This window comes from Vigna unguiculata, chromosome 3, assembly GCF_037176805.1.
Source record: "Vigna unguiculata cultivar grain cowpea cultivar isolate G323 ecotype 2 chromosome 3, ASM3717680v1, whole genome shotgun sequence".
NCBI classification, from domain to species: domain Eukaryota; kingdom Viridiplantae; phylum Streptophyta; class Magnoliopsida; order Fabales; family Fabaceae; genus Vigna; species Vigna unguiculata.
Window position 1 is genome coordinate 5,843,832 of NC_140794.1, and position 14,998 is coordinate 5,858,829.

Genomic DNA, 14,998 nt, shown 5'->3' on the forward strand with positions numbered 1-14,998 from the left:
AATAGCACTATTATTATTTAACAGGAATACTCTTGCATGCATGTAAGTTAAAATGATAGCTCCAAAAGCTTTGTCTATTTTTAGATAAAAAATTTTGTTTATGGCAGTGTTGGGCAGAAAGTAATAGTTCTTGCAGTGAGTTTGGTGAATCGTGCACATTACAATGTTTTAATTTTGTTGGGTTTTGGTGATGGTTACATATATACGTGAAGTGAGATTACATCATGGTTGATCGAATATTGATATTATATATGTGGGAATAGTCTTGGCTTGTGCTTTTGCTCATAGCTTCAGGATTGTTGACAACTGAATAAAACAATTTGAAGATATTGCTCATAAATTATAATTATATTATACAATTTGCAAAAATTTGCATGTCAACTTGCCGGCTTTGGTAGAAAGTCAGATAACATCACAATCAGTGGTGAGAAATGTGATGAAGGAGAAAGCAGACGTAATATCGATGAGCACTCACAGCAGGCCATATATAATACTCATAAGATTCCCTTCCATATATATATATATATATATATATATATATATATATATATATATATATATATATATATAATGTTTAACATTTAAAAAGAAACATATCGAGCAATATTTGGAGGGAATTGGTGTTTTTAAATTTGAAAAATTTAATCTTTTGATAACGGATTTTCTTTTTTATTTATTGTTTTCACCGTTTACAATTTAAATAATTCATATTTTATATATAAAAATTGTTCAGCATTTCAAAAAAACACTTTGGGCAATACTCAAAAGGGATTGATGTTTTTAAATTTGAAAAATTTTATCTTTTGGTAACGCTTTCGTATTTTATATATAATACTAAATTTTAAATCTAATTCAATTTTACAAAACTGACTTATAAAGTAAGGTTTGTATAAGATCTAACTCCATACTTTTGATACCATGCTAGAGACATATTTTAAACTAACTCAACCTTTCAAAATTGGTTTACAAGGTGAAATTTGTGTCCGCTCATATTTATCAACTTAATTTACCTTATTTTTAATATAAGACTTCATATATATATTATTGGACCGATGGAAATAACATGTATTGAAAAGTTCCACATCGTCTATGACAATTAAGAAAATAAGTGTCAGTGACTATATAATAAACTCAAAGTTCATGATTAAATTATTGCTTCTTGTGTTGATTTTGTTTCTCTATTAATAAAGTGATTTTTGAAAGTTTTTCTCAATAAATATATATATATATATATATATATATATATATATATATATATATATATAAATTAAGGGATTAAAATATATTACATTGAGTATTATATACAAGTGGCAAATACTTAATTTATTAATATCAATAAAACTAATTAAATTGATTATTTTTAATTAATAATAAAAAAATGACTTAAATTTTACAGATACCTATGAATTAAATTATTTAAGTGATTTTTGTAATGCAAGAATAATTTCAAGCATAAGTAAAAGTTTTTTGATGACTCAATAAATACAAAGAATGAGCGAATATCTCACTAATAATTTCGGAATAAGCTAAGAATTAAGAATCAAGTGTAAAAGATAAGTTAAGAAGTTAACAGAAAAGATAGAAATTGTATTTAAAGAATAATTCATCATGTTATGTATGTAGCAAACTGATAGTATTGAACCTGAGAGATGAATTAAGATCTCCCATAAGTAATTACATATTTTTCATATTAAGATAAAAATATGCCTTGAATTTGTATATAAATTATACTATTTTTATAAACAAGTAAAGTGCATTAAATAAAACATAATTCAGAGTTTAATGACTATGAACTTTAAGGTTATATGTAGTTAAGACAAGTTTGCACTGAAATATTCTGTAAGTACAATTTTTTAACATCATTAAAGAGAAAATTGAGAAAGTTATCATGTAATTATATTTTGAACACTTTTATGAAGAAACACTTTTATGGAGAAAATATTTTGAACACTTTTATGAAGAAATACTTTTTTTATTAATTTATATAAAAATAAAAGAAAATTCATTATTTAAATAAATTGTATGACAATATTTCAACATATGAGCTCATATATAATTTTTTTAGTTTATATATAGTCATTATTTAAACAAATTTTACGGTCAATGAGACATTATTTGACTATTTTTGAGTGTTTGAGACTTCATGATTTTTTTTTTTCTTAAAAATCCAATTATTACTTTTGTTTTTGTGAATAAAAGAAATTGGGAAATGTTACGCGAATTTCATCCCGTGGCATCTTCAACGCAATAAATGCTTGACAACTGTGCTTATTCAATTTCATCCGTTGGAGTGCTGCGTTCCGCAAAAGTGCTTATTGGTAAATTATTTTAGTTTACTTTGCAATTTGATTTTTAAATAATTAGATTAATCTGTCAATTTGTTGTATATGTATGTACTTATAGTAAATTTGTCAATTTTAAACTATTTATTTATAAAATATAGATTAATTTAAAAATTTAACTATATTTAAAATATTGCATTGTAGCTGAACTTTTGTGAAAATTTTACAGAATAGTAAAGAACAGCACTTAGACAATAAAAGTACAATAACATAAATAGAGCATTAGGATTGTATAAAACCACTTAAAGAACAAACTTTCAAGACCAATGAGGCAGATTCTCTTTCAAGCAACTAGCAGAATAATAAAACTTACTAGATAGATAAAAACTATTAACATGACAAGTCATAACCCACTCAAGCATTTCCACAAACACGTGGTGGCCATATTTGAAAATTAGTCATATTTCAAACACTAACTATTATAATTCAAATTTAGCATAACAACCTAAACTTAAGTGAAAATCCAACAATAGAAGTTATTTATTGTCAACTCATAAGGTTAATTCATTTGTATAAGAACATAAAAATCTTTAACAAAAAGGTTCTCTTTCAGAGATAGATTATGTAAACTCGAAATTTTTTCTTTATAGGAATAGGTTCTTCCACGAGATTCAAACTCGAAACATTAAATTTGATACAATACTTTCATACCATTGTTACGAAAAAATTAACTTGTTCGTACAAGGACACAGTTTCTTAACAAAACTATTAGCTCCAAATTAAAACCAAAACATTTTACCATCAATATTTAGTTTTCAAAGTTCAAGAATCATGTTTACAAATTGATTCACCCCCAATTTACTGATAAGAGAGGTTGATTCATATACCAATTCAATTTCTGACGTACTATTAATATTAACTAATATTCAACATACATCAACGTTACACATCTAATTAAAACAAATCTAACTAAATAAACTCTACTTACTTAAAATTGGCTTAAAATCCAGAAAAGGATAAAACACTAGATCTCCAAAACCTAAACATCTACAAACTTTTAACTCCTAGCGCACAAATAACAAACAATCTAAAAGTTAGGTGTGAAAAATATAAATTTTCTTTATTTCTAACTCCAATTGGATAGATGTGCCATATATTGTGATATAATGTTAAAGAAAATGAAAAATGAAGTCAACCTTTTAGAAAGAATGAAAACTTGCATACACTATTTTTGTTTTCTAATAAAACAAAGATAAAGAAGAAAATGAGTTGTCTATTATTGAATAATAAGTATTAGGAATTTCACTCCTATTAAAGATAAGACAATTTTATAATATATAAATGAAGTGCAAACTTCACTTTACAAGTTAGTTTTGTAAGATTAAGCTAGATTTAAAATCTACTCTTAATATTTAGCTTTTGTTTAAAATTAATATTTTGTCCAAAATTATACCGAGAAAGAACTATTTAAAAATTGTTTATGGACCATCAATAAAATTAATGTTTGGAGTAAGGTCTTGAGATCAAATATCACTTATTTTTGTAATAGAAAAGACTATGTTAAGGAAAAAAAATATTTTTAACACTTGTGATTTTAACATAAAAGTTTTATTTGAAAATATTGAAAGATAAGGATATCCTAATTATATTCTCAGACAAATTAATTTAGATCTAATATAAATATAAGTGGTGAATCATGGCATTCTAATTACCATACTTTCACATAGAAGGAAAGTATATTATCTTATAAATATTAGATTTATGTTAAAAAACTATTAATAATCGTATTAAGGTGTCAAATAATACCTTAAAAAAATATTCACAAATATATTTATTGATTTTTTATGTTAACTTTAATTCATTTATACGCTTGACAAGCTTGACGTTTTTTCTATTTGTTCTCGATTTTAAATTAAAAGACCTATACTCAAATTTTATATATTTATCTTATTTTGTGTTTAGATAATACTTCTAGAGGTTAAACAAACCTGGGTAATAAAATTTCCTATACTTTGAGAAATAATATATATTAAAAAAAGAAAATTTGATAAGTAATACTTGTACGGTAAAAATCTTACTACAGTAAAAGGGTTTGGCATCTTATAAATTGAAATAAACCAATTAATATATATATATATATATATATATATTATTTTTAATCTTTCTTTTATCTCATTTACTAATTCAATACGTGATTAAAATGGGTTAATTTTTGAAAAAAAGTTGCTTAAATTTTAATTTTATTTCGAAATCATGATTTTTTTTCTTATTTAATGTTATGATTACTTCAATTCTATACCTTTTGAAAAAATTTCAAACTAAATGAAGTTCTTACTTTTTATTAGTACATTATAATTGAAAGAATAAGGTTATTTTTATTAAATTTATTCTAAAAAAGGTTATCTTTATTTAATATGCGTGAAATAGAGAAGGAAGTACATTTTTATATAAAAACAAAACAAATTTGTTAAAAAATACCTGTGAATAACAGTTTATGAAAAAGTATGACATTGACATAAAAAATATATATAGTTAATATCTGAAAAATATTAAATATAAAAAAAAAAGGAAATTTAGGAGAAGATATAATAACAGTTGTGAATGGACCATGTATGCTATCTCGGATTCATAACCTGAATTGTAATTGGCAAGCCAAAATCATGGAGCGGACACGTCAGCATAAAGCGTCCAAATATCTTCCACGTAAGCCGAAGACCTTTGTGGCTGAACGCAGCTCGCAAAAATCACCACCAATCACAATCTTACAAAACCTTCGCGTCTCATCTTTTCTTGCCACGTGTCCTCCTTATCACCACCCCTTCCACGACCTTTTTATTTTTATGTAACTTCACTTCAACTCTTGCTCTGTCTTCGTTCCTTAGTCTTCTTCCTCTGTTTCTTCACTCTCGCACTTACACCTTCCAATTCGATTCCAATGAAATCTAGGGTTCTGCTTTGATCCTCTCACACACTCTCTCTGCTTCTCGCACTCATCAATCAATGGCTTCCTCTTCCTCTCTACTCTTACTCCAGCTCAAATGTCTTGCTCCGCAAATCACCACCAAACGACGCCGTTCTCTCTCCAGATTTCACTCTCGCACTTCCGTTCGGAGCTCCAGGCGCAATGCTGCTATCCGCGCCGTCAAGGAAGAAGGTGCCGTCATTGACAGAGTGAATGACGTGGAGTGGAGTGGGAACGGAGTTGCTACGAGCGGACGTGGTGGTAACGGCGCCGTTAATGGTTACGTGAATGGCGTCTCCGGCGTTAGGGAGAGTGAGAGTGCGAATGGTAGCTTGGTGAAGTACGTGAATGGCAATGGCAATGGCAATGGCAATGGTGTGGCGGCGGAAGTGCTGGTGGAAGATTTTATGGGAGCGTCGAAACGGAGAGAGGATGGACGGAAGAGGAGGTTGGAGGAGATTGGTAAAGAGGACGCGTGGTTCAAAAAACAAAGTGCGGAAGCACCGATTGAGGTATGGTTGTATTGTACGGCTTTGATTATTTAGGAGTTCCATGTTTAGGTTCGTGTGTATGAAATAACATTTGCTGGGAGAAGTTAGACTTTTTGCATAAATCTTTGTATCCCGAAAGGATTAAGTCTTTGACTCTCTGCCGGAAGAGGGGGAATACAAAAGGTTGGATGAGTGAGATGAACTTGAGATTTTTTTTTTTCAGGTGGCGGTTGCTCCTGGAGGTCGATGGAGCAGGTTCAAGACTTATTCGATGATCCAGAGGACGTTGGAGATCTGGGGATTTGTTATAACTTTTATTTTCAAGTCTTGGCTAAATAATCGGAAGTTCTCTTATAAAGGTTTGTTGTTTGGCTTCTTATGAATGAGGTGTTCAATGTTCATGGATTTGCTGAAATGACTCTTAGAGTTTTCATGTGAAGGAACTTGGGATCCAGTATATGTTGATTTTATTGATTCGATGAACAAATGCAAAGTGTATTCAATGTGTTACCAGTGGGAGTGTTTTTCTAACAGTAGTGTATTCTAGAAATAGAAACGGTACTTGTAATACTAAATTACCGATATGATTAAGCATTATTCCTTGGGTGTTGGAGTTCTAGTGTAAAGTTAGTTGAGTGAACATTTGAGTAATTGCAACCATAGAGCATCAACTAGCGATTTTAACATTTAGTAGAGAAGTTTACCGTTTTAGCTGTGGGAAATGGAAACTAAGAGCAATAATTTAAATAGTAAGTATGTGAGCCCAGTCATAATTTGATTATTTAGGTATATTTCTTTTTCTTGAGATTTATAATCCTGCAGTCTCGCTATATGTCTATGGGATTTGGAACATATTTATTTTTTATTATGCATATGAACTTGAAGTGTACTAGTTGGAAAAGTTTGGTAGGTTGTTATGCTAGCCAGGGTTGATTCTTACTACACTTAATACCAAAGTGCATGTTTGAACCTAAATAATTATTCTCGGTGTTATGAATCTATGATAGTTATCAAATTTTCCTGTTTGGATATTGTTTTCTAGCAACAATACATAAACCGGTGAACATATAAATTGTGAAGTGCTTTTTATTGATTTGAGGAATCTCAACAATGTTACCATTTGTTTTTTATTTGACGCAAAAAATAATATTTACAGGAGGAATGACAGAGGAAAAGAAAATCTTAAGGCGAAAGACCCTTGCCAAGTGGCTGAAGGAGAGCATTCTGAGATTAGGTCCTACGTTTATCAAAGTTGGCCAGCAATTCTCCACAAGAGTGGACATTCTTCCCCAGGAATATGTTGACCAGTTGTCTGAACTTCAGGTGGAATTGGAGTTTTGGTTTGAACTTATGTTATAAGATTATTTCCTTGCATTTTGCTTATGTTATATTTTTTTTATTCAGTTTATTTATGGTATTTATAGTTTAAGAAGAACAGGAAAATTTCCCTAGCTTCTAGATTTGTTCTTCAATTAGATCTTTATTTGTTTTTTGGCTTTCTTTTAGTTGTTATTTTGTGATGGCCTGTCTCCTTTTGCTTCTTGTTGCGTAAATTATTATTAATAAAACCATTTTACTCTTTTAATCTCTTTATGATCTTATGAATTCAGATAATTTAATTGTTGAAAAGAAAAGAACATACTTGTGAAATATGTTTGTCTCGGTCTGTGTGCATTTTACTGCTAAAGTTCTCTGAAAATTTGTTCATTGCACATTGTCATTATGAACCCCTATGAGGATGTTTATTCTTGAAGGTATTAATCCGAGATTTATTTATTTTTTATATTTGTTAGCCTATATTTTCTAAGCAATCATGTGTTGTTATCCTTGTATTCTTCAGATGTAGGTGTAAATCTTATTTATTTAGTTTGACGTTAAATTGAGAAGTATGAAACGTATTAAGTTTGCATATACTCAAAGCCTAATTTACCTGATTTTCTGGGTTCAGGATCAAGTTCCTCCATTTCCCTCAGAGACTGCTATAGCTATTGTTGAAGAAGAACTTGGATCTCCTTTAGCTAGCATCTTTGATCATTTTGACTATGAACCAATAGCTGCTGCAAGTCTTGGTAATCAGTGTTTTACTTCACACATATTTGTAATAGTAAATGTGAAATCAGGGAAGGAAACCCAATTAAATGTACCTTTGTTTTAGGTTTAATATTTGATGAGAAGAAAGAAATGTGAATATCTTTTTCCCCAATGCAGGTCAGGTTCACCGTGCAAGATTAAGTGGGCAGGAGGTTGTTGTTAAAGTGCAAAGGCCTGGTCTCAAAGATCTTTTTGATATTGATCTTAAAAATCTGAGGGTCAGTGTCATATAATGCTTGCACTTTTAGTGCTGTGTTAAAATGTGATATTACTCATGATAATTCTATTACCTTCTCTTTAACTTAATTTACTATATTTAATAACCTTCCAAGATTAACAAATCCTTTTCAAAATTTGAACTTGGTTTTAATTTTTTTTTCTTACATGAAGCATTTTTACTAATAGAACTTGCTTTCTTTGAAGACTTGCAGAACTAGGTAAACCACTGATACTTGGGCCTTTTTTTACCCTCTCCAGGTCATTGCGGAATATCTTCAAAAAATTGATCCTAAATCAGATGGTGCAAAGAGGGATTGGGTTGCTATTTATGACGAGTGTGCCTCTGTTTTATATCAGGTGATGATATTCTGGAATGTTGTGTCTTTCTTAGGTTAATTGAGAATAACTGAAGAAAGTCACGTGTTTGGTTTACTGGCTCTCCATCATAAAGATGCCATTCTGCTCTAGGGAAATCAAATATTTATAGGTTGCACAGGATCACGACTCATGTGGAGTTTGATTATGTTCAGGTTCTTGGGAAAGTGCCAAGAAGCTGGCTTTGCTCTTTTTGGAATTCCCTGTGGGGAAACCAATGAAGTTTCATTTCTTATTGCAAAATTTTATTAAAGATTACTGGTTTATTTGGACGGTCTTTATGTAAACAGAAAGGGGATGACTTTACCTGGCTAGGTGGTCGAGTAAAATGGAAAAGAGGGGCTTTGGTTTTTAAATGTAATTATAATGCTTCAGCAAGAGTCATGGTTGGTGTGAATTTCATGTCACCACTTGTTTTCTAAAACCATGAACAGCATTATTGCTTTTCACCACTTGTTGACTGCACATCCTAACTTTATCTGATCCTCGTTAATGTAACACGAGTTAAATATTTTCAGGAGATTGATTACACCAAGGAAGCTGCTAATGCTGAACTATTTGCGAGCAACTTTAAGCAATTGGATTATGTGAAAGTCCCTACAATCTACTGGGATTATACCACGCCACAGGTTTAACATTCAGTTCTCATAGATAACATATTGCAGTTTTACATCTTTCCCATATTTACTTCTCATGTATTTCTTTTCTTATCTATATAATTTAACTATTTCTCCAATGCAGATTCTGACAATGGAGTATGTTCCCGGGATTAAAATAAATAAAATACAAGCTTTAGATCAACTGGGTGTTGATCGGAAAAGGTTAATGTCATCTGACATTTTCTCTTCTACTTCTGTGAAGTTGAAGAACTGATGACTGGCTTTTGAAATTCAGAATTATCATATCGTCTACTTTATCTTCTACAGGTTAGGGCGATATGCAGTGGAGTCTTACTTGGAGCAGATTTTATCACATGGTTTCTTCCATGCTGACCCTGTGCGTACTGTTATTGTTCTTAGAATTGTTGAGTTGTCTCTCATAACTTATCTTTTTAGAATGAGGGAGAGGAGATAGGAAGGATGTGTTTTGGGTGGGTCCCGCATATACCCCCAAACCCAAAATTGCCATGAAAATGGAGAAAAATGTGTTTGAGTGTGATTTTTTTTGTGTTTCTCCTTTTAAATTCAATAAATATTTTTATAAAAAAAAATAGATGGTTGTTAAAAAAATAAACTACCGTAAAAGATTTACATTTTTTATTCAAATATATTTTTTAACTAGTTTAAAAAGCTTTTTGTACAATTCATTTACAAAACAAATTTAAAAGGTTTACCCACTCTTCCTCTCAAGTGGAGAGAAATTTCTCCATTTCCTTCTTACTTCTATTCTTCAAAACAACTTTTTACTTTATTTTTCTTTTACTTCCATCTATTGTATATTTTTTGCATGTTTACTTCCAATGGAAATAGAGGATTAATGATTTGTTTGGATTTTCTTGTAGCCGGTAAATTGTATGGTTTAGCTAACATACAATGCTTACTATCTCTGAATTTGCTCTTATACTATGACATCAGAGCATCTTTTGCCTGAGGTACAAGAAGCATGCTGCTTGTGTCATATAGATTATAATCTATTACCTGGGGAAGCTTCCCTAGAGCTTATTCATGAGGGCATTAGAAGTAACTTCCTTAGTTGAGGAATAGTGACTGTCAAGTATCCAAAATAGTATGTTAAGGACTCGTTAAATATTGCCTTGCCATGCCTTTTTTCCTTCTCTGGGGAAGAAACTGTGTTGAATGAGGGATACGGATTTTTCATATCAGATCATTTTCACTCTTGTAAGTTGTAACTAATTTTTATACTATTCATGCAGCATCCCGGAAATATTGCAGTTGATGATGTCAATGGTGGAAGATTGATCTTTTATGATTTCGGAATGATGGGAAGGTATTGTCTTTATCTTTTCTGTATATTTATAATATGATAGTACCAGTCGAACACGCTCTTGGTTTGATGAATACATTTGCTGTTATGATTGTTGTTGCACCTTACAGTATCAGTCAGAATATTCGAGAAGGTTTACTCGAAGCTTTTTATGGAATTTATGAGAAGAATCCAGAAAAGGTATAATTGGTTTTTGTGGATGGTGTTCCGTAAAGGCCATGAAGAATATAGCATGATATTCCATTCTCAAATTTAAATTACTTACCAAATGGAGCTTGTGTACCGATACAGGTCCTTCAATCAATGATTCAAATGGGTGTTCTTGTCCCAACTGGAGATATGACTGCTGTTAGACGAACAGCTCAGTTCTTCCTTAATAGGTAATTTGTTTAATCTATTTAGTGGGAATGCACGAAACAATTCAAAACATCTACATTGACTTACAAGTAGTATTTCTATAAATCAATATCATAATGTAGCAGTAGCAGTAGCATGTAAATTATTGACAGTGATTCCTGCAGAGGCTGCTTAAAACTATCTAGAGAAAGTGTTGTGGATAGGAGATTCTAACCCTTCTATCTCGGAAAAGGGAAATTTTGATCATGGATTGCCTGATTGGGCTTTGTGCTTAATTATTTGGCTGTCCTGAGTAGATATGTCTGTAGTATAGTGATACTGTGTTGGCTCAAGTGGTAGGATCAAATTTCACCGACTCAGAGTCAAAGTGCTTAACTTTTTTTTTCCCCACCAATGAAAAGGAAATAGTGATATTTATTTGAAAATTGTTACTGCAAATTTCTGACTACTTGTTGATATTTTAAGCCTATATCCCCACTACAATTTCTATGGTTTAGAATGTCTGTACTCATTAGTTATGTTAGCAACCTACTAGAATATCTGACGTTGAGCTCTTGAACTCTATTTTTTTTTTTTTTAGTTTTGAAGAGCGTTTGGCTGCACAAAAGAGAGAGAGAGAGATGGCAACGGCTGAACTTGGATTCAAAAAGCCATTAAGCAAAGAGGAAAAAGTAATGAAGAAGAAAGAACGTCTGGCTGCTATTGGTAATGGAGCTGGTCTATTGTGTATTTAAGTTTAGATTTTCTGAATGTATGCATAAAACAATTATTGTCCATGAAAGGAGTCATATGTGAAGATAAAAAGGATGAGTCATAGTGAAGGATATATTGTTTTGGCTGTGGGTTATGGATTATTGACTTATTATTTTATCCAGTAGCACTCAAGTAGGTCAAAAGCTATATACAGTTCGACATACTATTTTGTTTCTTGATTGGTTAAAGTCATTTCATTCGTAAAGTTTGACATGACATCTTGTGTCAACTATAAGAATTTTGTAAGTCAGAACTTTCAGTACTTCCTTGGGTGTTTTTGTTCTATTAGTACAATGCAGGTTTAGTCAAATGGATTTGCTCATGCCTATTCCCAACCTGTTTAAATTATTGGAATGGGAATGGACATTCGGGGTACAACTATGGGAACATGATTCCATTGCAGAAGTGATGGAATCCGATTTCATTTTCCAACAAATTTTTAAAATTGGCCTATCTCGTCTGGCTTACCTGTTCAGGTGTCAAATCTTTTTGGATCAATATGTTTGTTTCAGACCAAAAAATCCCAAAAGTTTAATTGGCTCACACTCGGCAGGCCAAGTCTATTTTTCTTGTATTTTGTTAAAGTCATAGCATATGAAACATAAAAGAAGGAATGAAGTCATCGTTTTATTTCTTTTCATAGCAAACAACACATAGAAATAAAAATTTGATTACCATTCCCATGTCATCATTCCATGAAACCAAGCGTGATTTTGTTCAGTAACATTTTTCAGTCCCTTTTCACTTACTTGTAGTTCTTATACTTTAAACAGGTGAGGACTTATTAGCCATTGCAGCAGACCAGCCCTTTCGGTTTCCTGCTACATTCACATTTGTTGTTAGAGCATTCTCAGGTGAATATTGGGAGTTTAATGCGTTACTTTTGTATCTTCTATGCCTATAACTGCATGGTTAATAGTAATTATTTTTGTTGCAGTGTTGGACGGCATTGGAAAGGGCCTCGATCCTCGTTTTGATATTACAGAGATTGCCAGACCGTGAGTACCCTATTCATAGTTAATAATGTTTTAATTCATTTTAGACATTAAAAAATGTTTTAATTATATGCTTTGCAGATCTAACATGGCTATCTTTCCTGATCCTGTAGTTATGCTCTGGAGTTGTTAAAATTCCGTGAGGCAGGAGTTGAAGTTATCCTAAAGGCAGTCACAGACTTTTTCTTCCATGTTTGAAGTCAGGACAAGTATTATGATTCCTTTCTCATATCTTTCTTCTAAATGTACAGGACTTGAGAAAGAAATGGGACAGACAATCTCAAGCATTTTACAATTTATTTAGACAGGCTGATAGGGTTGAAAAGCTTGCTGAAATCATCCAAAGATTGGTATGTTTTGCAATTTTGTAGACATAATTAGGTTGTGTGCTATGTTTAGCATGACTTATGTTTATTCCGACAAAACAAAAAGTCACTTCTCCATTCCTGCATAGGATCTGTAAATATCTGTTTAGCAACTTTCAGACATCTAACCAACATGTACACTCAGTTATTCGTTTGATTCGCATCTTTTGTTTGTTCTGGATTTCTGGAATTCTATATCACATCCTCCTGTCCTTTGTTCTTGCACAGGAGCAAGGTGACCTAAAACTCCGAGTCCGAGCATTGGAATCTGAGAGGGCATTCCAGCGTATTGCCACTGTCCAGAAGACAATAGGGAATGTGAGTAAATCTGCCCTCTAACTCAGTGAAATTTTAAGTTAACTTGTTTCTTGGGATTTGGTTTGACTGATTGAGTCCAATTAAAATAGCCAGTTATCATTTTCTGTTGCTAAGCATGCCCTTCAAACAATATTGATTGTAAAACTGTTTGCTTTTGTATAAATAGAACTCTAAATTATGGAAATTTAATGGATACCTATTCCTGTTCTGATGATATAGAACTACATTGGATATGCTTACCTGCCTTCAAATATTTGTAGTTTTGCTTTTATTAGTTTGGGACGTTTGAGAGCGCCTTGCGTGCAGGAGTATTTTCATGTTTCGGGAAGGCTTGAATCATTATTTTTCAACTTAATAAAAATCAATCTAACATTTCTTATGTTTCAAGAGATTTTTGAGTGAATATTGGATGTGTATAGTAAGTTGCTCTTTAACAGAAGTATATTCCATGCATGTACTTTTTATAAACCATGTGCATGATGTTTTAGAATCAATACTTTGAATATATGTATGATGTGTGTATATGACAAGAGATTAGAAAAGTTGGCCGGATAATGCATATTTATGTTACCTTTTTGTCAATTAATAGGCAATAGCTGCTGGGAGCCTAATAAATCTTGCAACAATTCTGTATCTGAACTCAATTAGGGTAAGCTGTTCTCGTTTTATCTTTTTTTTTTTTTTGTGTGGCGATTTTCAATTGAATTAACTGATGGCCTGGTGATAGTGGCACTTTTTCATTTTTAATTTTCATGCCATCTTTTTCAGGTGCCTGCCACCATAGCATATGTGTTCTGTGCAATCTTTGGTTTTCAAGTGCTCTTTGGCATTGTGAAGATCAAGAAACTAGATGAACGGGAAAGGCTGGTTACAGGGACTGCCTAAGCAACTACTCGGTGATTTTCTTTTCTTTTTAAAACTTTTTGGATGTTGTATGTTTTGTGTTAAGATACTATGCTAAATCGGAATTATGTGGTCAAAAAGATCATTTAGCATGCTTTTGACATGCCATTCTTCTGCATTCCGCGTCTTGGTATTTGTTTAAGCCTAGGGACCTGGTGGATATGGGTTCTAGTTGTGCAAACAGCCTCTCATTCTTGTGGGTAAGGTTGTGGACGATTTACCCATCCCACATACAAACATGGAAGAGGCTTGTTCTTTTTATGGTCTTCGTGTGCCTGTAAATGGGTTGATATATATTTTGTAGTTCTTATTGAACACTGTTTTGGGTTCTTGGCATCTGCCATGATCCATCCATGTATTTATATATCTTTCCTTTGATCCATTGCAGATTTAGGATGGACGTGTATCTTTCGTTACGGTCATGATAACAAAATACAAGCCAACCTTCGGGTCACAAAATTGATTTGAAGCTCAAACTAAGAGTTAACATCTTGAAATACATCAGCACGTGCCACGGCTGGCAGGCATGCTGACGTGATTGGGCCAAGGTAACCAATTGGCGAGCCACATTTTTGTCATTAACACACCCTCCATGGGACCTCGTTGCTAAATTACTAGTGTTTTTTTCTTACCTCATTCATATTGTAAATTTTATAGGCATTGGTGTAGCGTTTATTATTGTAATCACCATATAGTATGGTGGAGCTTCCGACATAGTTTGACGGCGGGAAGCTCCACTTGTAACTGACGTACATAAATTTGTCCAATGAAGATACAAATGTAAGTATTTGTCATAGATATGACGTTTGTCTAATTAGGTTCGTGATTGTGCAATCACATCAATGATTTTCTTCTGTACTCTCTTCCCCGATGTGTTCTACTCTAGATAACGATGTAATGCACCAAGAAAAATGATAATAGAAGAGATGATGATGGGATAGGC

At 32.0% G+C, this 14,998-nt stretch overlaps 1 protein-coding gene across 1 annotated transcript; it reads left to right on the top strand.

Annotated features, from left to right (window-relative positions):
- Positions 1-5,143: 5,143 nt before the first annotated feature.
- On the top strand, positions 5,144-14,913 carry LOC114176152 (protein ACTIVITY OF BC1 COMPLEX KINASE 8, chloroplastic-like). The gene is made up of 21 exons (XM_028061091.2): positions 5,144-5,756; positions 5,959-6,094; positions 6,892-7,058; positions 7,684-7,804; positions 7,944-8,044; positions 8,304-8,402; positions 8,939-9,049; positions 9,162-9,241; positions 9,347-9,416; positions 10,294-10,367; positions 10,475-10,544; positions 10,656-10,744; positions 11,302-11,426; positions 12,248-12,328; positions 12,412-12,472; positions 12,583-12,637; positions 12,721-12,819; positions 13,063-13,152; positions 13,742-13,801; positions 13,921-14,048; positions 14,444-14,913. Exons 1-20 carry the CDS (start codon positions 5,283-5,285, stop codon positions 14,035-14,037), a joined length of 2,280 nt encoding a protein of 759 aa, XP_027916892.1. The 5' UTR covers positions 5,144-5,282; the 3' UTR covers positions 14,038-14,048; positions 14,444-14,913.
- The last annotated feature ends 85 nt before the right edge of the window (positions 14,914-14,998 follow it).